General features: G+C 27.5%; 4 protein-coding genes across 4 annotated transcripts; 2 read left to right on the top strand and 2 right to left on the bottom strand.

Moving 5' to 3' along the window:
* Window positions 1-1,340: 1,340 nt before the first annotated feature.
* LOC145195171 (glucose-6-phosphate exchanger SLC37A4-like) lies at window positions 1,341-4,765 on the bottom strand. Its single transcript, XM_090079867.1, has 6 exons — window positions 4,286-4,765; window positions 3,816-4,206; window positions 2,931-3,016; window positions 2,322-2,420; window positions 1,814-1,952; window positions 1,341-1,655 (listed from the first exon to the last, which is right to left on the bottom strand). The coding sequence occupies exons 1-6, from the start codon at window positions 4,694-4,696 to the stop codon at window positions 1,504-1,506; spliced, it is 1,278 nt and encodes a 425-aa protein (XP_089935993.1). The 5' UTR covers window positions 4,697-4,765; the 3' UTR covers window positions 1,341-1,503.
* Window positions 4,766-5,634: 869 nt separating this feature from the next.
* On the bottom strand, window positions 5,635-7,634 carry LOC149892232 (2-oxoglutarate and iron-dependent oxygenase domain-containing protein 3-like). The gene is made up of 2 exons (XM_090080584.1): window positions 7,544-7,634; window positions 5,635-6,714 (listed from the first exon to the last, which is right to left on the bottom strand). Exon 2 carries the CDS (start codon window positions 6,693-6,695, stop codon window positions 5,757-5,759), a length of 939 nt encoding a protein of 312 aa, XP_089936710.1. The 5' UTR covers window positions 6,696-6,714; window positions 7,544-7,634; the 3' UTR covers window positions 5,635-5,756.
* A 5,062-nt stretch (window positions 7,635-12,696) lies between these two features.
* On the top strand, window positions 12,697-13,505 carry LOC149892233 (silk gland factor 1-like). Its single transcript, XM_090079404.1, has one exon. It carries the CDS (start codon window positions 12,756-12,758, stop codon window positions 13,497-13,499), a length of 744 nt encoding a protein of 247 aa, XP_089935530.1. The 5' UTR covers window positions 12,697-12,755; the 3' UTR covers window positions 13,500-13,505.
* A 5,924-nt stretch (window positions 13,506-19,429) lies between these two features.
* Window positions 19,430-27,334, top strand: LOC145196047 (hsp90 co-chaperone Cdc37-like). Its single transcript, XM_090077351.1, has 11 exons — window positions 19,430-19,740; window positions 19,851-19,984; window positions 21,177-21,288; window positions 21,529-21,576; window positions 21,818-21,868; window positions 22,743-22,805; window positions 24,860-25,018; window positions 26,119-26,234; window positions 26,408-26,528; window positions 26,663-26,731; window positions 27,035-27,334. Exons 1-11 carry the CDS (start codon window positions 19,648-19,650, stop codon window positions 27,212-27,214), a joined length of 1,146 nt encoding a protein of 381 aa, XP_089933477.1. The 5' UTR covers window positions 19,430-19,647; the 3' UTR covers window positions 27,215-27,334.
* Window positions 27,335-27,548: the final 214 nt, after the last annotated feature.

A 27,548-nucleotide genomic window follows, 5' to 3' on the forward strand; every position in this document is an offset into this window, starting at 1 on the left:
TATTCTCATAGAGTCTTGGCATTAAAAGTATCCTTGCCAGAGATTAAACATACTCTGTAGAGGAGTTGTGATAGATGTGTCTGCCACAACTACACCCTCAGGATAACATTTCTGTCTTTCATTCTTAATTTCGTGAAGGATAAATATCTGCATTCTTTATTGTGGATGAATTTCTGATCATTTGATACTGATCATTGGAAAGATCACACTGAACTTAAAGCTCAAGGCATCTTCAATCTTCATTTTTATTGGAGAGCTAACCTCCATGGTTTTAACTTTGCCAGGATTTGTGGCATTTTTAATGGCAAGAACAAAATCATTCTTTCTTGCTAGGATCTCCAGAGGCTTTTTTTATTAAAGCTAATCCCAAGGCTTCAACGAGATGTTCAGCCAACTTGGTAACCTTAAACAAGATAAAATTTGATATTTAAGTGAGCAAACTACTTTTTGAATTGGTTTGAATTCGATTGATTTACTACTACCTTAGACCTTTTGCTTCTCTCACTTAGATCTTCTTTACATGGATTTGCAAATGCTCAAGTGAAGAGCCTCAAGTAAATTATCATGATTAATTCCAAATACTCGAATGATAGAAACTAAATGTATTTTCATGATGAATGTAAGCAATGAACTGTTAATCGTTATTTTGAAATGAAAGTTTTATTTTTAAACGTTTAATTCAGGTAGTAGGCACTCAAACCATGCAACTTTTGGTTTTTGAGGTTTAAAATTTAGCATGAGTTTTTGAATGGTGGCTTCTGAGTTATGACAAATTACCTATGTAGTGCTAATGTAGTGTGAAAAATGTGTGAAAAATAATTAATAGGAAATTATACATTTGACTTTTTTTAAAAGGTTGTATATTGAATTGGGACAAGTTCAGGTAATTGATTTTTTTTTTTCTGCTTTCATACGTATAAATTAGAATCTCTTAGTTTTTCAACCGAACTCATGATTAAACAAATTTAAAAAATCAATAAAGCACTTTTTTTTAAGATCTTAGAAACGACAATCTAAAATCAAAATGCAGTGTCGAAAATATTGTTTATAGTTATCAAATATCTTAAACAGGCCTTCAAATTAAATTTTGAACTGTTTTTATCCTTTCAACCTTAAAACAGTGACATTGTTAAATAAGCTAAAAATGAAATTTTAAACTAAAGTCATTTTACGAATGGTCGAAATTTTTTACTAAATTTATTTTCAGCGAAAAGAATAAAACCTTGACAGGATTTATTCAAAACGATAAATGTTTGCATTCACATATTTTTGTTTTAGCGGGTTATTTACTTTAAAGTGTTAATAGAAGTACAAATGCAAAAAAAAAAAAAAGACACTTCTTCAACAAATTAAAATTCTCTAACCGAATGTCAGTTAATGATATCTCAAAAAAGACAATTCGTAAACATCAGTATCTACAAAAGATCTATAAAAACTACAGAGGACATAAATAGGACATAAATAACTTCACATAAAAATAATGGGCATTGGTATGATGCGATCTCAGTCTTCTTTCTTGTGCCCACTTCTTAAAGCGACTGCGAAAAGAAGAACAGTAACTGCAAAAGATACTGCAGCGAGAACGGAAAAAACACCTTGCCAACCAAAAACACTGATGAGATAAGTCAACGGAGCACCAGCTAAAACACCGCCGGCTTAAAAGATGAAACCATAAAAATTGGTGAATTATGTGAATTACAGATGAAAAAGATAATAAAATAATAAATAAAAAATAAAACATAAAAAAAAACAAAAAAACAAAACAAAAAGAAAGTATTGGAAATGTTCAAATTTAAAAGCTATCGTAGTTAACCGGATGAAATTGCTGAAGCGAGAGCATGCGCAGTGCCGCTTAACCCAGAAGGAGCATTTTCCATCACCAGCAAACCGAACAATGTGTGTGGTCCGAAACAAGAAAATCCGAGAAAGAAACACGTAGCTGTTAAAAGAACCTTGATAAAAAAAAATTATACGACTTATTTATAAAAAGAAAAAAAGTTTTTAACTTAAAATGATATTAACAAATGAACTAATATCAAATTAATGTTTGAAGAAGCAGTAACTCACCCAGAGTTTTGTTTCGGGTGGGTGGAGGTGGTGGGTGGTGGGGGCAGTTAATTAAAAAACAGACATTTTTTTAATATTGCTACGTGCAACACCATAAGGGTAAGAAACAACTTATATTTTAAAAATACAAAGGTATGTAAAAATAAACTCATATTTTAGCATTTATTGGGCCACTGCATCCAAGTTATGATTTTTTGTTACTTTATAAATTTGAACTTTAAAAAAAGAAAAACTGGAATAATTTCTTTAAATACCATATTATTTGACGTGTGTAGAGCTAATAACCACAAGAGAATGAATATGGAACAAAATATAACCACTGGTAAACGAGGACTGCTCTTTGATGTCTTATACTAAAATCAATATTTAAAAAATAACTTTCATATATAAATAACTAGTTATCTTATATTAAAAAAATTGAAATCTACTTAAAAACGCAAACAAGTAAAAAAATCAAAATAATTAAAGCTTTTCTTTTTTGTCACAGAGAAGAAGTCCTGGCTGTTGAGAAGGAAAAAAGGAATATGAAAATAATAAAATAATAAAAATAATAGTAATAATAATAATAATAATAATAATAATAATAATAATAATAACAACAACAACAACAACAACAACAACAACAACAACAACAACAACAACAACAACAACAACAACAACAACAACAATAATAATAATATTCCTAAATATATTTTCTTTCCACACAACTATCAACAACTTACAATAATTTATTTTGATTTTTAATATGATGATTAAACTTTTATGATATATTTTTTATACATATGATGATTCTCAAACTATTTCTTTGTTTATATCACTTAATTTATACTAAAAAATACTTCCTTATAACCCTCAAGTAATACCTTGTGCATCAGCTGATCAGAAACAACTCCACTTAGAAGAGAAGAAACCAACCCACCAAATTGAAATGACATAACTTGGAAACTTCCTGAAAAATAGATAAATTATATAATTTTCAACTAAATAAATATATATAAAACTCTAAAATATAATTATATAAAATAAAAGAGTCACATTTATCTTAAGATTCAGAACACAAAGTTTTGATTCAAGGAACATATGTTGATTTAGAAATTATATAAAAATTTTTTTTCTTCCCCAACAGATGTATACTCTATTTACTGGTGTACATGTGACCAGAAGCTTATTAAAAGGTGTAAAAAAACAACCACAATGCATCAAATTAGGTCAGCTTATATACAATCACAGTAATTTTTTAAAATCTAAAAGAACATGTTTATGTAGTTAAGTTGTTAAATACGTATCAATTGTAAAAAAAAAATCTTAAAAAAGTTTCTTAATCTTTATCATTTATTTCAAGACAATTCCTTATCATTAATTTTAAAATATTTCCAAAAGTTACAAGCAGTTTAAATACATTTCAACTTACAAGTTGTTTACAGTAATTTAAACTACTCATTCTTTGCATTTTATGAAAAGCAACATGATGGTATTAAAAACTCAAAAATGAAAAAAAAAAAAATCATGTAGTGTAGTTATGCATAACACCATTTAATTAAGCATATGATATACACAAGAATTATAAAACATCTAGAAGATTACATAAGTAATAGAACTTTTGAAAGTTAACAACTTAATATACATATAAAGCTATTTTTTTGTTAATTTAGTAGGATAGCTGGCAAGCTAAACATGCCAGCTATCCTACTAAATTAACAAAAAAAATTAAATTATGATATTAAATTAAATAAAAAATATATATATACCTTGGTAATTAGAGAAATGTTTTTCTGTAATTAGATACCAATGTAACCATTCCTCAATTGTGTATTTAAGAAATGTCCATAAAAAGTATGATGTTACAATCAGCAAAAAGAATTCACTTTTCAGCAATAGCTTTAAACTAGACTTCTGAGTATTCATTTTAGAGACAGCATTTGGCTTTCTACAATTTTCTTGAGAAATTACTTTTGTAACATAAGCTGGGTCATCAATCATGTAGGTGTAAAAAACAATAGATAAAGCACATGAAATCAACCCAAAAATTCCAAAGCTAAACCGCCATGTAAATGTTTCTGCCAGAAATGTAACAAGAAGAGGTATAATACTTACACTGATATTCATAGATGTTGAAAGTAGAGACCATACTGTTCCAGACTAAAGACATTTAGTAGAAAGTTAAGAACTGAATTGGGTGATAAACATAAACTAGTGATCAAAACAAATAAGATCTCACTTCTTCAGATGAGTACCATCTTTTCACCAAAACAGCAATTGGCTGCCATCCACATCCTTGGAAAAACCCATTTAAAGCCCAACAAGAAACAAAAGCATATGACGTAGAGCATAAAGAAAAAAGTATGTTGGATAACCCACACAAAAAAAGACCTGTGCCGAATATAAACTTAGGACTGTACTTGTCAGATAAAACACCAAAAAGTAATTGACCAAATGTGTAAAACAATTTTTGCACACTAGCAAGAATTCCAAAATCATAACTTGTCAATGAAAGCTGTTTGTCATTCAACATGATAGATATTGAATAGGTACAACTCTTTCGTACAACGTAGTACATGAAGTAACCAACAAACATGTTTATCAATAAAACATTTCTTTGATGTTTATAATCTCCATTCAGCAGAGCCATAATAAAGTTATTTTTCTAGTCACTATCATATACTTTGTTTTACTTCTGTTAAAACCTTAAACACAATGAGAGGTCTAGTTACCAAAAAAACCTTTGGTAACTGGACCTCTCATTGTGTTTAAGGTTTTAATAGAATCCACTAACCAAATTTCATGATTTTAATAGAACCCACACACCAAATTGAATCATATTCAGATGTTTGAATATGATTATAAACACTAAAGTACTTATGCAAATTTAATAGTCCTAATAAGTAAAATAGAATGTGTCCATTAACAATACATGTTCTTATTCCATCTTCAGTAATTCTGATAGCTTTAATACTCATTCATCTTACAAAAAGATATACATCACATGCACTAATGCCTTCCACCAGTGGAGTCTTAAAACAGAACTTGTTTATTGATCAGTTAAAGCAAGTCTTGAAAAAAGCTTGTTTTAACTAATCTGGCAATAGAATCAAAAACAAATTATCATAAGTGGTAGCCTCAGAAATTACTCTTCATGGAGCTATTATAATTAATATTGAAGATGTTGCTTTGTTGCAAGTATCAGGTGGTGTGGAAATATTACAATAACATATTCATGTAAACTTCAATCATCTGACACCCACAAAAAATCTTATTTAATTTAAAATTCTTATGTGTGAGTAGAGAGTACACATTGCAAAATTACAAATATGAGAAATTGCCCTATGGTGTTGAACCAGTCAACTATATATACACACACACATGCACACTTACATATATACACATATACATATATAGATTTTATATTCATTAAATTCATTTTTCGAAAATTTTGTAAACCTTAAAAATTAAAGATTTATATAGCAACTACCACTTAACCAAAACAAAAAAGATAACTGTGATACAGAATCCTTTGCACCATTATCATAAAAAAGTTTTAGAGATAAAAGTGATAACACAACATTATTTTAGCGCTTTTTTCAAATAAAATAAATACATCACTGACCCAGAACAACTAAACTAAATTAAAAATTTATTCATTGTAATTCAATTAAATATTACTTTAAGTAAAATTAATATTTAAAAAACCACTAAGCACCAGGGTCTTGTATTGCATACCTTTTATCACATGTAAAAGATACAGTTAAAGCAAATCTTGTACCGCTTTCAACACGTTCAACATAGTGTTCATTTTCAGAACCAGAAGTAAAAAATGAAACTCTTCCAAATCGTGGTTCAATAGTTTTATTTACATGTTTATCAATAAAGAAAAATCTCCCACCAGTGAAATCTTTATTATGGTTGCTTAGGTAAAGTAAACTAGTGTAATAAAAAGATCCATAGGTCACTCGATCAATGTGGGGATGCCAGTACTCATCATGTTTAGTTTGAGGAGGCTCGTTATTTAAACGAGAAAAAAATGTGGGTTTTGTCAAAAATAAATGTTTTTCATCTATTTCAAATTCTCTTGCAATCATTAATCGAATGGTCTCCTTTATTTTAGTATAAATTAAAAAATGAGATTGATTAAATACTTGTGCATCAAGTGTATAGATGTTTATGAATTTATCTTTATAGCTTAAAGCTCCACTGTGAAGATCCAAAATAGTAGCCCCACCACTGCCACCACCAAAATTCATTCCTTTCTTAGCAATACTTAGCATTTCATTTAAATCTTTTTTTTCAAAAAGAATATCTGTAACACCTCTGCCACATTTTTTTGGCAAGCATTTTTTGAAAGAGTTACCATAATCAGCAGAACATTTTACTTTTACAAAAAGTTTTGAAAATTCATCTGCTTGTAATGCTATAGTATCACTGTCATTCCATTCATGAAGGTAGTCAACAACATATATAGAAAATGATAAAAATGTAATAAAAAGTAGAATGTATAGAGCAGCTGACAACCCATTTTTTTGATGTGACAATTTGCTGTTTTTCTCTTTAAACACTCTCTGAACTGTTTGTAACATGGATTGATTAGAATTATTAGATGTAAATGCTATGTTTCTTTTCTTCAAACCACTCATTTCTTAACTGATTTCAATTCTGGAACAAAAAAACAGATATCATAAAACTACTTACAAACTATATTATAATTTTTATCTAATGGTTTTAATTCAATTTTTCAGAAAACACTAACTAATATGTTCTCTATGATTTTGAAATCCTAGGCAATTTAACGTATGTAATAGAAATTGTTTATATTAGTTCAGTTGGAGCTTGTCATACATGAATATATGACCATTAAACTTAAGTTTAACATCATTTTAAGGTCTTCTATATAACTATAAAAATAATAACTATTATTATTATAACTATTATTATTAATTTATTATTATTAGTTTATTATTACTAATTTGTTAATATTATTATTATTATTATTATTATTATTATTATTATTATTATTATTATTATTATTATTATTATTATTATTATTATTATTATTATTATTATTATTACTATTATTATTACTATTATTATTACTGTTACCATTACCAGTATTACTATTATTACTATTGTTATTATTACTATTATTAGTATTATTTTACAAACGTTTTAAAAAACTACAAATAGCTCAGTCTGCTGAAATAGTTACACTCTTGCAACATTTTAATTCCAGAAGAATGTTGAAAATATTAATCAACTCTTTTTTCTTATAAGATATTTCGCATAAAGTAAATCTTTAGTAACTGATAAGGAAGTAATATGTAACTCGATTTATTCATATCATTGAAATATTAAAAGTTTCTCTAACAAGTTATCATAATGAGGAATTAGTTGCTGATTGCGATGATTATGATTCACTCACTTTGATTTCAAAAAAATGGAAATACTGCCTAAAAGTAGTATTCACTTTACTAAATAATATTCAGACCTTCCGAAACCTGGCGTTTTTATAACCGTATTTTCGTAAAGAAACTTCGCAGACCCACTTTTCCCGTTCTATCAGTTGTTGCCATTTTCATTTCATGTCTTGAGGTCATAGTTTTTTTAATTAATATGTTTTAAATATTTTATTACACTGGTTAACAATCTTTTTTCATCAGATGTTATTTTTTGTGGACTAGAGTTTTTAACTCTGATTTCAAATCTGTTTTTAGTTTTAATGTAGCACCTCTAGTTTTTGTAATTAGATAAGTTGTTTCGCAATAGTGATTTTCTTATAGTTATTTTCTTACAGTTATTTTTTTACATCTTTTATATTCTTAAGATTTTTCTCGCAGTAGTGATTTTCTTCCAATTTAAATAATATTACTTATTCAAATTTAATTATTGCTGTCTAGAACATATAATCATCAGACACATTTTACTGTGTGCGGATTATTTACAGCTTCGAGGTAATGACGTAAAATTACGCATGACCTAATGACAATCTACAAATTATACTTTGTATGTCCACTAGGCGATCAGGACAAATCATGGGGTCCGCACATTATTTATACTTTGTGTTCTAGTGGTTTACTTGTTTGGCTTTATAAGCGAAAGACTTCACTTCCATTTGCTATACCCATTATATGGTTGAAACCAAAGGATCACCTTATTGATAGCTATTTTTGCAGCATTATTACCACTGGCTTTTCGGTCAAAAATGAGCTCAAAATTTTGAATCCAAATTTGGATTCAACCAACAAACCAGTTCCTAATGATGCGTTACTGCCTGTTCCAGTCCTTCGATTGGATGGACTTCAGTCTATTGAAGATTAAACTGAATTAAATACTTTTAATGGTAATAGTGATCAGGAATCTACGGATTTGGACTACATCCCTGATTCTGATATACGACTAGAAACTTTTACCCAAGATTTTGCTCAATGATTTGGTTAGAGACTTATCCTTGTCAAAAGAAAAAGCCGAGCTTTTGGCATCTAGATTAAGCAGAAACACCTACTTTGAAAAGGCGTAAAGGTGTGCCATTATCAAAAACGTAATCTTGACTTATCTAAGCTTTTTGTTGTTGATGGCCCATTGTGTTATTGCAGCGACATCAATAGACTTTTTGGAGGTTTATCGAAGTCCCACATAGCTTTGGCGCTTGTTTATTGACTCTTAAAAGCGGAGTTTGAAAGCCGTGCTACTCTATAATGACGATCAAAGGCCTTGTATGAATTACTTCAACTAAGAATTGAGAAGAGATGTCTTTTCATTCAAATATTAACGCTGCAGCATGGTTAACTTAATTTTTTCAATAGCCACCATGACAACTATTGGATTGGAAAGCAGGTTCTTTTGCACAGCTCGGTCATACCGTCGGTAAGGGTGATTGTTCCACATTCTTCTAACTGGAGGATATTTCAAGGTCTGGTTGTCCAACTGAAGTTGATTCTGAAGCATTGCGCAAACTGGAGTATCAAAGACTTTATTTAACAATAAATTTAATAAACTGTTGCAAGTTTATTTTTAGGCATGCAACAGTTAAGATCAAAAAAGAAATTAAGAATATGTGATATGATATGCATCGCTTATATATATAAATATACGTCGATATATATCGACGCTTACTGCCTATTTTTTTAGAAGCCTACATTGGTAATGCTTTTAGTTATAAAAGGTCTCCAGCAATCAAGCACAGTTGAAGCACACTTTAATTCTTTTTTAATCATTGTAGTAACCTTGAATACACACAGTCATATATATATATATATATATATATATATATATATATATATATATATATATATATATATATATATTTAAATTTAAGACAAAATGTAGTTTTGCAGGACGATTGAAATCTAAAGAAAACTTTCGAACATTTCAGGACAATCAGAAAAAAAGACACAATTGGAGGTCTTTTTTAAACAAATACCTTAAAAATTTTTAAGTTACAAAAACTATAAATATAAATTTACTTGCTTCAAAATTTAAAAAAAGCGCTAAGAAGTAAAGAATAGATAGAAATAAAGACATAAGATGAACGATAAGAAAGTATTGCAGGACATAAAACTCAGAACTACATAATAATATTGAACTGTGGTCATCGGGAGTCAACAATCCTTTCTGTGAAATACTGGTGTTTATTATTAATTATAGCCTCTTGGTTTTTATTTATTCTCATTTAGATTCTGCAGTTTCTTTAGACTAGATCTAACTTTGTTTAATTCAATACTTGTGATTCTGTATGCGTTTCTGAATTAAGTACAAATTTGTTCAATCTTTTACGGCTTGTTTTACAAAGTGCTCAAAATAACAAACTTTCTCTCCGTCTGTGCATCAGTTTGGCTTCATAAGTCTAACAATTTTGTTTGAGTTCCCTCTATAAGTTTTGACACTTTTCAAAATATTATACACATCTTAACGTCATGATATATTTGATATGCGTTTTGATATGCTTTCTAATATGCGTTCTGTATTCATTTACAGAGCTGTTGTATCTTATACTATGTGAATCCATTATGATTGAATTTACACTCCAAAAAGAGAATCAACAGTATTAAGAAAACTAAAGCATCTTGTGAAGGTGGTAAAGTGCGCTTCATTAGATAAATCAATTTCAATAATTTTTTCTTCACGCATTGCATAAATGATACATAAAATAACATAAAAATTTAACAGTTGTTCTTTGATAAACATTTTAGAAATTGATGAAAAAGAAATCTAAAAATATTTCAAACAACATCAAGTCGGAATCGTCAAAGATATCCTACGTACATATTTTTAAAAGAATGTATTTATTGCGATTTCACCTACTGTGAAAGAGCCTAGGTACCAATTTTAGCCAATAAGTGAGGATAAAGAGATAGAAAAGTATTTGTCAACGAACTAGATCAATTCAGTTTGCTCAAATGCAATTCAATTTTCAATGTCCAGAACTTCTTCTTGCTTCTCTTTCGCACATAAGATTTTTATAATGAATATTTTCCTTGTGGCTACGATCAATTACAAATAATAGTAATTAACCATTTAATCAATTATTTAATTTTGATGATGATAACAATAATAATAATGATAATAATAATAATAATAATAATAATAATAATAATAATAATAATAATAATAATAATAATAATAATAATAATAATAATAATAATAATAATAATAATAATAATAATAATAATAATAATAATAATAATAATAATAATAACAATAATAATAATAATAATAACAATAATAATAATAATAATAATAATAATAATAATAATAATAATAATAATAATAATAATAATAACAATAATAATAATAATAATAATAATAATAATAATAATAACAATAATAATAATAATAATAATAATAATAATAAAAATAATAATAGTAATAATAATAATAATAATAATAATAATAATAATAATAATAATAATAATAATAATGATAATAATAATAATGATAATAATAATAATAATAATAATAATAATAATAATAATAATAATAAAAATAATAATAGTAATAAAAATAATAATAATAATAATAATAATAATAATGATAATAATAATAATGATAATAATAATAACAATAATAATAATAATAATAATAATAATAATGATAATAATAATAATGATAATAATAATAATGATAATAATAATAATGATAATAATAATGATAATAATAATAATAATAATAATAATAATAATGATAATAATAATAATAATAATAATAATAATAATAATAATAATAATAATAATAATAATAATAATGATAATAATAATAATAATAATAATAATAATAATAATAATAATAATAATAATAATAATAATAATAAATCAAAGAAATATCAGTAATTAAAAAAATGGAAAAGTATATAGAAGTTTTTTTTAAAGTAAAAAATTTAAAATAATAATTACATCATTTTTTCGGAATTATTTGAAAAAGTGATAATGCATCAAACAAACATCACGGTGAACATATTTACATTTTATGAACATATTTACTTTAAATTTGTAAATTTGACATTTTCTTTCATTCAGTAATCAAAAGAATAAAATTTGATTTTGTCATACATTGAAAAATAATAATTTCTACAAGCTCTGCTGTTGCCACACTTTGAAATGTGTTTTCGTTAAAGTACAATATTTTTAGTAATCTTCAGCTATAAAGGTTTTGATTAAATTATGGTTAAAATTGTTTTGGTCAATCAAATAAACTTTTCTAGAATTGGGGTGCTGAGAAAAAAGAGGGAGGAGGGGCGAGGGTGTTGATGGTGGAAAGAAGGGGAGGAAGTTTAAATATTTGAATTTTTTGCAACACCTTTGTATTCTTTAAATATAACTTATTTCTAGGTATAAATTTTATTAAAAAATTAATAGTATTCTTAAATTGTTGTGGAAAGCCATTTGGTATAAAGAAATACAATAGGGAATTTACTTTTACTTCTGTTTACCGATGTACACAATTCCCACTTTATTATTTAAATTAATCTTCAAACGTACATTAAGTTTGAATAAACAGTATGGAAGCAAAAATGTTTGTTAGAGTTTGTTAATGTCCTCTTAAGTTTCTCCTTCTGGATCAAGATTATACAATTCTTAGTAATTCAGCAAATTACTTATAAGGCTCTATTCCGCAGCCTAACCTTTTAAATAAAGGGTTGTTAGTGCATATATGAAGAAACACAGCAAATAACACAATAGTAAATCCATTTTATTTGACAAAACAAGTGAATGTGTTTTTGGCTTCTTTCTTAATTTGTATTTCTATATGAATGATAGTATTTATTTCAATCTCTTTCTTTCCCAGACTCCTTTTCATTTTTTCGTTTTAATCTTAATCTCTTTTTTTACAAAGTAAAATGAGAGTTACAATGAGTTAACTGAGAAATTGAAACAAAGTAAGATTAGTGTAATTTTAAATTTAAAAGTAGCAACTCTTGTAACAAATTGTAAACTTAAAAAGCTTTGATAGCGATTACGCTTAAACAAATGGATTATAATCTGCACACTGCTCCTCAAACACCTCCCAGAGATATCTCGCTTCGCTGTTGACTGCTTCATGTAGTTTAGAGACAAAGCGCATTAACGGACGCGAAGAAAAAGATTAGCGAGAAAGGCTGCCTGATGCGAACAAAAACAAACAAAACGTGATTTAAACCTTATAAATTGAGGATGCTTTTTTAAATTTAATAGGTATATTTTAAAACTTGATGTGTATTCTTCAAAATGCCAAGACCAAGGAAAAGCTCTTACGAAGACGACAAGCCACCATACAGTTACGTGGCATTATGCGCAATGGCAATTCATAGTTCACCTTACCGAATGATGACACTGAGTGATATTTATAAATATATAATGAACAATTTTCCTTTTTATCGAAAAAATAATAAAAAGTGGCAAAATTCGCTCAGGCACAACTTGTCTTTTAACGATTGTTTTGTTAAAATATCGAAGACATCACAGCCTGGCGGAAAAGGCAACTATTGGACAATGCACAAAGATTGCGTTGAAATGTTTAATGATGGATCTTTTTTAAGACGAAAAAAACGTTTCGTATCCTGTGAAGATGATTATATTACTACCAGAGTATCTACGAAACTAAAAGAAGAAACACGTGGACATACTTTAAGAACTTCACAAGATAATCTAATGGAGCCTGCTCAAAAATGGAAATCGTTTTACATAGAAGACATTTTAGAATTAAAAACAAATAAACAAAACAAAACTAACCACAAAAATAATAATCTTTATTGTATCAATGAAAAATTTGATAATGACTGTGATAACCAATCTTTGCCATTCACATATATCTATCCTCGATTTGTTGAACCAACTCTGCCATTTTCTACTTGCTCTAAAAACATTCCGAAAGAAAAGTGTATTCCCACGTATTTAGCCAGCTCACAAGACCAAGATTTATTTTTGATTCGGAGGCATGAGGTGAAAGATTTGTACTATAATCAAATATAATGAAAATAAAATAGTTTTATAAATATTCAATTTTTTAAAAATCTTGTTTGTGTTTCTTTAAGAGAAACTCCATATTTACAAACTCTAATTATAAAAGTTTGCGCTCTTCTAAAGTTTGTGATTGATTTAAATTTTTATTCAAGTATTTTAATTTGCTTGGATTCTTCGAAGCGCGCATAAAAAAACTCCTGTAAACGAGGCCATTTTTATTACAACATATGTGAATTTTTTTTTTTTGCAAGGAAGGTTTTAAAAACTCCTAGCATGACCAAAAACTGAAAAAAAAGCCACTTAATTCGAAAATAATCTTATATTTTGTTAAGTAAGAGCTAAGCTTATCGTGAACTTAAGGCTTTCATAAAAACCTTGAAAAGACATTTCTTCAAAAAAAAAAATCAAGAAGAAAACATATGCAGCCATAAGATAACCGATTCTGACCCCAGAGTTAGGCTTAAAAGATAAAGGTGTTGAAAGAATGGAATTGCTCGATCCATAAAAAAAAATAAAGGAGTGCAGTCTTGTAGTAACTTTAGTTTTATTTGAGTAGGCTTGGATAATATCTGTAAAAGTTCTCACATTCAAAGCATGGGTAGACGAAAATGAAATAAAACGTTCTAGCCAGTTAGAGTACTACGTTTGAATCCAATTGAACGTTTTTAAGAAAGGATTAATCTTGTTTCACATAAATTCAATAAATATACTAAAGCGAGAACTAGGAACCATTCGGAAAAGAGCAGCAACCAAAATTTGCGACAATATAATTAATGTGGGGAGGGGGTAATTTTAAACTGACTTTTCTAGCATGCTTATAATGACAAGTTTTCCTTTTTTGAGGTTTAAGATAAATTGCGTAATAAAAAAAACTAAAAAAAAACAAAAAACATTCTGACATGGATTCAGTTTTACAAAAATTTAACAAAGTTTTTTATTTATGTAGTGGTGCCTTGCGGTATTTAAACCAAGAAAATGGTATTTTAATACATTAGTGTGGCATAATGTCAGAACGGAAAAATGTCAGAAAGAAGAGGAAATATAAATCAGAATAAAAAACGTTAGAACGAAAAACCGTTTGGTAGAAAACGCATTAATAGATTGTCCTTTGATTTAATGTCCCTTTTGTTTACAACTCTTTATTGATATACAGTTATTCTTTTAAATCTCAAGTTTCAAAGCTGGAAAGTTTTCAAATCAAAAAAATTTTAAAAATATCCATTATCTCGAGAAAGGGAACGGCTTTCGAAAAATTAATTAGTGCTAAGTAAATGCACAAACAAGCGCAGACCACCAACCTTGGAATTGAAGTCAGATTTTGAACTACATAAGGGCCGTCGCTTAGCCTTATATGTGACGAACCATCTTCGATGGATTTAAAAAATATATTATAAGTTATAAAGTTACCACTATTTAAGTTGACTTTTAAATGCGAAAAAATCGAAAGTTTGAAATAAAATTTTTATAAATCCATCACAAATTTTTAAAAAGAACTTTAAAAATTCACAACTTAAAAACAAAAAAATTTGACCATCATTTTTTTTTTTACAAAGTTATGTTTACTGAAAAAATGTTTTTTAGCCTTTTTTTTTTGTAATAAAAAAAGATAAAATATAAAAATTCACTGTATTTTAATCCTAAATCCATTCTTTAGAGAATTCAAAACCGAATTCCTTTGAACAAAAAATAAAAAAAAAAAGTCTGGAAACATGGGGAAAAGTGGCAAAGTAGGGACATCTCAATATCTATTGGTTAAATGTTTAACACTAATAACATAGCTAAATTTATAGTTTCATTGGTCGTCTGAGAGGTGAGCACATGAGATGGTATGATATCATTTTTTAACAAATATATTGATTATTTTAATTGGCAAAAAACTGTGCTTGAGTCTCTTATCAATAAGCTGATAATATCTTTCAGTTGTTTTGTTTTTAAAATATTCAATTGCATGGTGCGTTAAATTTAACAATTTTCATTTATCTAAAAATATATGTTCTCGCCATTATGTTTTAACAACTATACTTTAAATCAACTGTTTAGTTTAAAAAAATTCAAAAGCTTTAGATAAGATTTTCAATCTGGGTACTTTACTTTTCCAAGTTCTTTTCCAGCACTGGTGACCAATTGGTCACCAGTAAAACAAAACAAAAACACTAAAAACTGCAATTCTTACAGAATTACAAATTAAAATGTGAAACGCCCCGTAAGTTAAAGTTTTATTGTTTCGTAAAAATTTCGTATTATTCATTGTTTCGTAAAAATAAGCTAAAACAATCAAGAAAAAATCTTCTTAAAAAAACTAATAAAAAAACTAATAAAAAAACTAATAAAAAAACTAATAAAAAAACTAATAAAAAAACTAATAAAAAAACTAATAAAAAGAATTGCGTGTCTGTAATGTGACGAACTTTATTCAAAATTAGTTGATAAATGGGTTTAGTTCGTATGATTTGAAATATGGGCAAATTGCTTTCTCCTGATTTGAAATATGGGCACATTGCTTTTTCCTGAGACTTTTTTTTATAACGAAAATCGCGCAAAAATACTCGTTTTTGTCTCTTTTAAAGTTGATATGGGTTAAAACCGTTCAAAATTAATTTGAAGACAAAGACATGAGTTTAAGAAACTTAAAGACGTGTTTAAAAAATTTGAAAACACTCATACAACAAACCATGCTTTTTTTCAAAACTCAAAAACCAAAATTAGCTTGATTTGGCGGCCTATTGCCTGAATTTAAACTTGCTTACAAGCTAAAGAATAATTGTTTATTACTTACATTCACCATGAAAAGAATACCTCTATAAGAATATCCGCTGAAAATATGGGAAAGTTCAAAGGTGCACTTTACTTTAAAGTGGGTTTTACTGATGAAAATATCAGTGAAGCTCAGTTAAATGGGTATTTTTTAGAAAGTTACTATTTGCTTTAATTAGCAATGAGGAAGAAAACAGTTAAATAAGAAACCCTCTAGTAAACATTGCTGTAAACCCCATACATTTCTAATATCAAAAGAAAACAAAAGAGTTGAACAGAAATGAAGGTGAAAACCTTAAAGCTGAAATGCATAGACTGGTTTAGTTTAAGTAAAGTTAGAAGCTGCAAACTTTCAAGTTCAAAACAAATTTAACTTCGTTTGATAGTAAAGTGGTGAATGCTAGATCAACACTCTATCCTCCCAATCACGTTATGTTTGTGATTCTAAGTGAACATTTTAATCCAGTATTGTATGCATCTAAACAAATTAGTTGATATGCCCAAACAGAGTCTTGGCAACACTTATGCTGGGAGCACTGCCAGTAGGGTATATGAAAATACTTAGATCTTTGGTAGTAAAACAGGACAGTAATAGTTGACAGTGACAGTGGTAAATGTAATTATCAGACTGAGAACAATCCTAAGATCAGTATGCTCTCTAAAAGATTCGGTCAGAATTACCATTATTATATGCTACAGCTCTTATAATTGCTATTATTATATGCTAAAGCTCTTATAATTGAAAAGTACTCCTGATTCATAGGCTCTTGGATCATGAGGTGCCGCTATCTGAGGCATTTGAACTTCCTATTGGTTTTTATCCTGAGGATATGCAAGAGTCTTTGATTAAGGAAATTCGCACAGCTCGATTGAACCATACAGCCAAGATCTTTTAATCAGAAGTGATTATAAAATAAAGATGTAAATAAAGCTTTTCTTTTTGTTACTAATATTTTTTCTTTTTTTGTTAATGACAATTTTTTCTCTTTTTGTTTTAGTTATAGAAAGGTTAGATAAGATAAAACGCTATTTTGGTTTTTTTATTTCAATTATTCCTTATTCACATTTTGGAATCCATGTTTTTATTATCAAAATTAGTATTTATGCGCGTAAAAGACTCTAACACTCGTACGCGCGTGTGATACCCGCCTTCGCTACACGCAAAACTTATTTAAAAATACTTAGTAATCCTTTATTGGGTAGTTTGGATCGAGGAATCCAAATTTTTTTATTTAAAAAATTATTTGTGCGCGTAAAAGTCGTTTACTTGAGTATGCGCGTAGTGTACTCGTCTTGGATACGATTATATATCAGACGTCTTAGACATGTTTATATCTGACGGTTATATGATGATTGCATGATGTCAATTACTTTCGTAAAAATCGTTCAACTTTGTGTCATTGTAACAGATGCCGTAAAGTCAAATACGAATTTACCAATACTTATATTTTTTGTGACAAGACTCTGCTTTTTTCACATTATGTTTTACTTCAAAATCTTTATTCACTTCTTTATGTATAGCTTTTAAGTGAAGTTTTAAGTTTGAATTTTGCTCTAAAGACCGAATTAACCATTTCGTAGGCCTGGAGCAAAACATGATATGCTAAAATAAACATAAATATAAACGTTGAAGGTTTGCACAATGTCTATAGTCTTGGTATTTCTACATTTCGAGCAATATTTACAAAAAATTCTTTGTCAAAATTTTTCTAAAGAAAGTTCCTTAAAATAAATAGTTAATGCAAATTGATAAATGTTTTTGTATCAATTTCAAAAAATGTTTTTTCTTTCTGCGTTTCATAGTTGCAAAGCAATTGATGGGATCTACATATAAATTTTTCATCAAATTTTGTTCAATGCAGAAAAGAGTAGAATTTGTAAGCTTTTCTTGACCAATTGTTACTCCTTTAGTTTTCTGGCCCTGTTTGCTCTACTATTTTTACGATACAAGCAGTTGTTTTATTTGAGCTTTCCTTGCAGTAAATCAATTTTTTTTTATTTTCATCAAATTAATTCAAAGTTTTTTTTTCTTTATAACGCCCAGTTAAATGTGACATTTCACTAGGTAAATTGGACAAAACATATACTTACACAATTTAAAACCCGCAAGTGATTGGCTGAAAAATTTTAAATAAAAAACTCCAATAATGTCTTCATAAACTTAGTTTTAATAATTTAGCTTTTTGGTTCGATTTCAGAAATCTTTTTTCATAATTATAGCAGTAAAACTCTAATAGTAAAAAGGCTTCATTTAAATGCCATGACGACGATCTATTTCTGAGGTTAAATTCTTGTTTTTATTAAATAAAGTCCTTCAGTAAAATAAGTGTTATCGAAATAATAGTTGCCGGCCACGAGAAAGTTCTGGAATAAAATTTTCGTAGCCGTTAGTTAGGAATAAATACGCCGCCATTTGTGATATACTATGGCAGCTTGTTATGAAATTGTTTTACTGATTTTGGATACTATAATTAGGCGCTACTGCAGTTTCTCCCCCCCCTTTTTTTATTTTTGATTATGATAGAGAATTTTATGCTGATTCAGAAAAATATAAAAACATGGACCTGAAAATCAACGGAAAGTGCTCTATTTCGAAGTCAAAGTTGAAAAAAATCCCACTAAAAACCCTAATATTCGCCATTTTTTTTCAAAACGCTTTCATTTTTGACAAAAGTTAATTACCGTTACATTGCGCAATAAAAAAACCTGGTTTCCATCAGCCTTCGCATTACTATTTTAAAGTGTTATAAGGAAAGTGTAATAAACGAAATGAAATTAATGGAAGATTTCAAATAAAAGTTGAACTTAGAATGTGGGAATGTAAAAAAATTGATGAATAATTATTATTGTATTGTACGCTGGTTTTTTTTATTAAAAAAAACGGTTTAAAGGTGACATTTTCTAAATTTTACACGTGATAAAACAACTATGAATTAAGTTTCAAAAGTTCTTCTTTTAGGAAACTAAAATTTTGAATTCTTTTTTAAAATTCATTACAAAAGTACATTACTTGCAATATAGTTTATTCTCTAATAAATCAAAAAACGGCTATTTTCATTGCCACAAAAAATTGCGCGAGATAAACATACTTTAACGACTTTTTTTAATGTAAAAACCATGCTATAAATTTATTGCTTTGTCAGCTAAAAAATCATTAACTTAATATTCTCAAAATGGCGAATATTAGGGTTTTTAGTGGGATTTTTTTCAACTTTGACTTCGAAATAGAGCACTTTCCGTTGATTTTCAGGTCCATGTTTTTATATTTTTCTGAATCAGCATAAAATTCTCTATCATAATCAAAAATAAAAAAAGGGGGGGGGAGAAACTGCAGTAGCGCCTATATATATATATAACACGGTTTTGTATATATATTTATTGTTGTTTTGGTGGTTTTGTATTTATGAGTATGTATATATCAGCATATATTTTCCAGCATCAGACAATACAAGTTTATTTAAAAATGGTTGATTATAAGAAATGGGATCATATTGAGGTATTAATACAGAACATTCTCTCTTTCAGGATAAATCTTTTACTTTCAAAATATACTGCTTTTTTATTTATTTGTTAAATTTATACGTTTTTTCTGTGGTTTTATTCCAGGTAAGTGATGATGAAGATGAAACACATCCTAATATTGATACCCCAAGCTTATTTAAATGGAGGCATGAAGCTCGTATACAAAAGATGGGAGATCTTCAGTCAAAAAAAGACCAGTTACAACAGAGTATAGATGCGTAAGATTTTGTATTTACAATATCTTTCACTGTTAAAATGTTGAAAAAATAGAAAGAAACAGGAGGCTAGAATCCTTTTAAAAATCTGTGTTAAGCAAACTATTGTTGCCCATATAATTAGTTCTAAAAAGTTAGTGTTTTCTAAATTTGGCAATAATGTAATGTTTTTTAAATCTTCTTTCAAAAGTTTTCACTAGTAACAATAAAATTATTCTGCTTTATTATTGTTTGATTAATTTTACTTAGAAATTAAAAAGAATTTAAATATAAATTAATTATAATTAATTATCTATTTAATCAACAGCTACATATATAAGAAGTGATCCTAGAATCTTTAGGTATTTAATAATTTTATTACTACTTCAGCTTGAAAAAAACAAAAATTGTGCAGCATTTTAAATCAAGTTGCTTAAAGCAACTGATTTTCTTATCTTTCTTCTTTCAAACTTTTTGTAAATGATATTATAAATATGAAAGCAGCTGATGTCCATTTTTAGTTTCTAAATAAGTAAATTGAAATATTAAGTATAATTAATTAAAACAAAGGAAAAAGAAATGAACAGTTCCAGTCAGTTTAATTTTAAAAAAATCACTAAAAGACCTAGTTCTTAAAATTTAAAATTTAGATTTTAGATTTATTTAAGTTGACCCAATTCGTTATTTTGGGGATTATTTTTAAAATATGTCTGCAACTTCAGTTTGACACATGACAAAGTATTTTTAGGAAGTTTACAAAGCATGATTAATAGTTGGACATGTTTCATAATGCCTATTTATATACTCTCTGACTGTGTTATGGAAATAAAATAAACCTATCAAGAAGTTAGCCAAACTTTTTTTACTGAAATTTTACATAGAATAGCTTTATATACTTGCAGAAAGTTCAATAGTTTTATTTTGAAACTTATTTATACAAAAAAATCTGTGTTTTTAGTTATTAAACCCTTGAAATAACTCATTTAAATGCAAATTTTGCTATAAGAAATAAGTTTTAAAAGTTTACATTTAATGATTGTATAATTTTGTAATAAAGTACCTCATTTTTATTCTACCATGTAACACCTTTCAAAAAGCCCTGTTGGTGCTTATGGATGCATCCATGTATTTAATTGTTTTTATTATATATACCTGATATGTAAATGTATTGTGTATTTTTAAGCCATATATTTATATTTGAAATTGTCTTGAACAGAAACAACGAAAAAAAGAAAACAGTAACATCTAAATTAGAAGAAGCAAAAAATAATGAGGATGTTGAGCAAATTAAAACCCTAGAAAAATCATTGAAAGATATTTTGCTTGAGGTAATTTATTTTCTTCATCTTCTTTCAAGAAAAAAAAAAGTTATAATGTAGAACTATTATTCTTGGTGAAGTTTTTAGTAGATCTTTATCCAATATAGCATATTAGTATGCTCATACATATCTTTGGCCTAAAGATTTTTTTTATAATGTGCTGTTTTTTATTATTGTTTTATTATTGTTTTATTATTAAGTTATTATTGCAAACATTGTTTAGTTTCTATTTTAAAATTTTTTCTGTAGGAAAAAAATTTACTCGATCAGAAAAATTTTTTAATGAAGGAAGAAAAGGTATGATAATTTAAACTATTTAATTCTTTAATTATTACTTTATCAGAAGAAGTTTATGAAAGCTGTTTGTTCATATGAGGTTGATGTCTTGTGACAAAAAAATTTTGGTTGCTGCATTCATTAAGCATGATTTAAAGCTCAACAGTATTAGATAATATTTTTCACATTCTCATGGGAGTTTTTAATACAGAAACCTAACACAGTTGCAATTAGGTTCTAAGGGTTTTTGTTTTTGTTTCAGGCCATGCCATTAAATGTTGACACCTTAAGTCAGCCAGGCTTCTCAAAAACAGTAAGTTGCTACTTCTCATTAATGTTTTTTGGTCTTTGTGATAATGCAAGTTATTTTAGCAATTTTTAAATTATTACTCAAGTTAATGTTTTCAGTGAAAGATAATCTAGCTCTTACTCATACTTTTTACTATAAAAATTGAATTATTGGTAATTCTTTCTTTTATGTAAGGTAGTAAGCTATAGAAGAATGTTACCTGTTAACAAATTCTTTTTTTATATAATTTGAAATGCTTTTTAAAGCTATCAATTGAAGGTTATCTGAAGGTCTAAAACTGATTGTCACTTAAGTCCTAAAAATTTCCTTAATCTTGCTTTCTTTTATTTCTGAAAATTTCTCAATCATGTACCTTTATTTTATATATTTTGATTGCAATCCCATCAAAATGGCAAAAGCTTTTAATTCAAATCAAACACCCCTTTTTTTGTGATTGCTGATATAAAATTTCTGTCAGGTTTTGATAGTTTTCTGCTTAAATTTTGAAGAAAAAAAAACTACAGACCAATTGTTTGGTAAAGTAAACCGTTTGATTTTAGACACCAGTAGCTTTCCTTTGGTTTTTTCTTGTTTAAAACTTTGACCATATTGTTTAACACGTGGTCAAAAAGTTAAGTACTGATAATGTGCAACTAGATTCATGGGTTCATTGCCAGTACATTGTTGTTTTTGTTATAGCTGATGTCAGCTAAGAAACTGGAGCAGGACACTGTTTTTTATATTAAATAAGAAAAAAGGATCTCTAGAAAACTTGATAAAGTATATTATTGCATTCTTTTTTTTTATTCTGCAATTGGATATTATTTATGTATGTTTATTCTGCATTTGGACATTATTTATGTATTAAGTATAAGAATTTTTAACCTTTCTTCTTCAGATTATTAATAAACCACAACAAAAAAAAGATGAACTAACAGAAGAGGAGAAACTTGAGAGATCGGTATTTAGATCTTACTATTTTTATATACTTAATTAGTTCTATTTTTTTTCTTTTTTATGGTTAAAGTTTTCTAAATATCATGTTTTATTACAAATATGTATTTTTATAAGTACCAGGCAGCTCAGATATTTAGGATCTCCAGTTTTTGCTTTTTGTTATGCAATGGTTTTGCTTATCATTTTGTTTTGCAACAATTGGTTGTGAAAGGTGTTCATTATTTTATCCTGCATGCTATTCCAAAGCAACCAGCGCTGAAATAGAATAACTTATTTTAGTGTTAGCTAAGTTAGCCTAAAATAGTTTGCATTACAAGGCAGCTGCAAATGCAGTTGACCCACATTTTTTTTTTTTTTTAAATCAGACAAGCACAAGGAAAAACAAATCAAATCAAAAAGCTTTAATGCTGCATTTCAATAAAGTTATAAAAAAAAAAAAAAAAAAAAATGCTGTCAACTAGTAATTAAAAAGACTTGAGAAAAGAAAGAAATCAATCACATTATTTCAAAGATATGTATCATTGTTGCAGTTATGTCTTGGACTAAATCTCTTTAAAATATATGAGCTATATAAAGAATATCCTAATGAAACTAACTCAGTCAGCTTGTCTATGTATAAGGCAATCTTTTATAAAAGTTTTAGTCTTTGATTAAAGCCCCCTATACCTACTAGAATCGTAAATTACAATTTAGTTTTTACAACCTTGACATTCATGTTGGCAGTTCTAATCAAGTAATTTTTTATTTATGAACAGAAAATGTAGGAAGTAGGAGGACACAGGAAGTTTGATCTTGTTTTGAAAATTATAATGAAGATAAATATATCAAAGCTCTGGTAAAAGACCTTTGAAATATTTATCTTCATTATAATTTTCATTACATTATAATTTAGGTCTGGTAAGTTCCCTGTCATTTATTTAGTGACTTTCTTTGAGGTATAACAAGGCTCCAAGTCTTGTTGGAATATACCAGCGATGTTCAGAAAGATCTTTATTTTCTGTGTCACCAACTTGACTAGTATTGTCCAGTGTCTGTATTATTTAGCCAATGCTAGGCATTTTAACATTGAGCAGGTATTGTCTAACTGTTTTAAAGCTCACAGCAATCTTATGTATCATAAGATCACATTTTAACTACACATTTGTTTTCATGGGATCTCTGAAGCTTTTTTTGCAATAGACAACTCTCTTGGGTTTGTCAAATGTTTGCACATACAGTAACCTTTTCTCTACCAGTTTCTTTGTAAAGTTTGACAATTTTGTGGTAGATTGTGTAACTCCACATATTCTAGTGGTTTCACTCTGACTTTTATCAATAATAACTCTGACTTTGATAATTTTATGGTTTTGGAACATTTACATGGAGTAATATCAATCTTTGTTTACCATAGACCTTTCAATGCATTTAGAGCAATTAATATAAACCGAGTCATAAAACATCAAGTGTCAATTATTCCATTCATATGACCAAGATTGTAGAAGAGATATTTTTAAGCCTTTCCACAGTACTTTTTAGATACTGGAAAACTGCGTATATTATAGTGTATATAGTGCATATAGAGTAATATATAATTTAGTATATACTTTAATATACCCATAAATCTAGTTTTGTATTTTCTGTAAAGTGCTAAACTTCAATGCTAATTGTCTTGAAACAATTCTAATGTGGATTAATCACACTGTAGCATGACACCATGGAAATAGTCTGATTTACTCAAATTTTTCAAAGCTATTCTCTTTTTTTAAAATTTATTTGAAAATCATCCAATCTGAAGTAATATAAAGGTGCTATAAGGGTTACTAAAGTCCAACTGTAAAGTTTATAAGCACAAAACCTAATAGTTAAAGTCATGAATATATACCATAGTTTTTTTGATTTATAAGTTATTTTAGATTGTTTTATTACAACTTATGTTTTTGATGCTGTAAGTAACAGAGTTAGTGATATTTATTTTTAAAATCATTTTTTATTAAACTAATCTTTACTATTAGATTGAATTACTATTATGAGTAATTTAAAAATATACACTTATTGTTTACATTTTAAATTTTCTGATAGAAAAAGTTCATGGAAGAATACAAAGCTGATATAAAGAAGTATGGTATGTTGCATGAATATCATGACAGTGAAAGCATGCTTTTGAAAAATCCTCACTTGGCATGTGAAGATACAGCTAATTACTTAGTTGTCTGGTGCATAGACCTGGAAGTTGAAGAAGTTTGTATTTCAATTTCTTATTTCATTTAGTAAATAATATTTTAAAAAACACTATGTTTCTTAAAACTACTAAGTTAAAAAAAAATTTCAGGCTTGTAATTAAATGCTTGGTACTATGAAAAAGCATACCATTATCTTAATTTTTATATACCATTATATATACCATTATCTTATATATATTATTATATACAATTATATATACCATTATCTTAATTAACCTGGAAATACCTGAAACTATATTTTTAGGTTTTAACCAATTATAGTGATTGTTTTCTTTTACATCTAAAGTAAATTTTTTTGTTGAGATTTCTTGTGTGTTAACAAATTCTTGCATATATTTAGCAATTTAAAACATATTCAACCAGTTTTAACTTCATCTGTGTGTTTTTTGTGATAACTTACCTGCTGATAAGAAGCTAAATTTAATCAAGAATTGCTCAGAATTGCTTGTAACTATATTTAAAAAGTTCCAATAAAGAAGTCCACTGAATTCTGTATTTGTTGTATATGCAAGCAGTCTTATTCAAGTTTAAATATATTAGACACCTACGGTTAGCCAGGTATACTTTTTGACTAATTGTTTGCCAAAATGTAAATTAAAGAATTTCTCTCAGCATGTAAATTAAAAAGCCTGAATGTGAGTCATTTGATATTAATATTTAACAGAAACTATCAAAAAATATCTGCCAGATATTTCTCCATGGACTAAGTAGTTTTAAATGATCTTTTTGTGTAAATAAAGAACTCTTGACAGAAAGCCATTTTTTGTTTGCAATTACTTTAAACACACTGATTAAAGCTTGTTAAGGACAACATGCCCAGTGCCCTTTGAAAGCACTCTTAAAGTAAAAAGTTACAAGGAAAGCAGTTAAGAAAAAAAAAGAGAGAAAAAAAATATGGAAATATTGCTGCAGTGAAAAAAGTAAAAATTCATTAGATTTATCTAATAGGTTATAAAATAAGTAGTAATAATGGTAGTGTTGGTGGTGATGGTGATCATGATGATGATCATGACCATGATTGATGGTGATAATGGTGATGATGGTGATGATAATAACAACATAATAAAATCATGATCAGTTTTTAATTTTTTATCATAGAAACATGCTTTAATGGAAAGAGTAGCACACCAAACTATTTGTATGCAATTTCTCTTGGAGTTAGCTAAGCAACTAGATATTGATCCCAGATCAGCAATAAAAAGTTTCTTTCAAAAGTAAATTTTTAGTTTTTACATATTATGCATAATTACAAGCATCTTCACAAAAGTTTACCAGAGAAATAGTTACAAATAGAATTTTGTTTTTGTTTTTCTTTTGAGTTTTATCTAGGACTTCTTATTAGATTTCGTTTTAGGTTTCATTTTGCATCTATTAATTTACTTTTTAGAATGCGCAAGGCTGATGAGGCTTATGATAAGGGTTTTAAAGATGAACTTTCTGCCTTTATTGGCAGAGTAAAAGAGAGAGCCCAAGCACGAATCGATAAAGCTATGAAAGAGTATGAAGAGGTACCTCAAAATCAAAAGAGAGTTTCTCCAAATACTTTATATAATTTTTCTTTGAAAGATCTTTTTTTTTTTGTAACTAATTAAACAATTTCACATATCAAATGTTATTTTCACAAGTTATATTTGTCTTAAAGGAGGAAAGAGAAAAGAGATTGGGACCAGGAGGTTTAGATCCAGTAGAAGTCTTTGAATCACTCCCCAAGGTGTGTGTTAGATAAGACTAAGCTTGTTTATTGCTATTCTACTGTTGTTTACCTATGACTTTGGTTGAACTTTTTAAATCAATAGTTGATTTTCATGCATTAAAGTCTTTATTAAGTGAAAACCTTGCAGTAAAAAAAAAGCCATTTTTTGTAACAGCTGTTTTTTGTCCAATCTTGTTTACATTAGGTGTTTAGAATATAAATTGCTATTACTATCATTTAAGCTGCATCTTTTACTTTGTGACCAGCATTAAATGGATAAAAATAATTTAGGTCCTATTTTTAACTATTAATTTTTCTTAGAGTTTACAAGACTGCTTTGAATCAAAGGATATTGCTATGCTTCAAGAAGTGATGTCATCTCTACCTGAGGAAGAGGCTAGATACCATTTAAAGCGATGTATTGATTCAGGGTTATGGATTCCTAACGCATCTAGTGAAAATAATGAAGCAAATTCTTCTAATGAAGAAACCGGGATATGAATGGTGAATGAATGATGTGTAAAGATCTTACTAGATGAAGATAAATGATCCTAAAAGAAAAAACTTTCTCTTTACTGTTTGAGAATACTAATTATTAATGCCATGCTGCATTATGTGTTTCTAGAAAAACAGTTCTTTTTTTTTATATATATATATATAAATTTTCTTTATTGCTTTACAAACAAATCTGAAATAATAAGCTACTTGTTCCTAGTTGTTATTTTTGTTTTGTTTTTTGCAAAATGAACAACAGGGTAAAAAGTGATGTTTGAAGTAAAATGATATTGTTAAATTTCAATGAATCTTTTGAATTTTTAAAAATTATTACACTAAT

Source organism: Hydra viridissima, unplaced genomic scaffold (assembly GCF_058129835.1).
Source record: "Hydra viridissima isolate aposymbiotic clone 2 unplaced genomic scaffold, HvirCarnegie_v1 scaffold_2, whole genome shotgun sequence".
Lineage (NCBI taxonomy): Eukaryota > Metazoa > Cnidaria > Hydrozoa > Anthoathecata > Hydridae > Hydra > Hydra viridissima.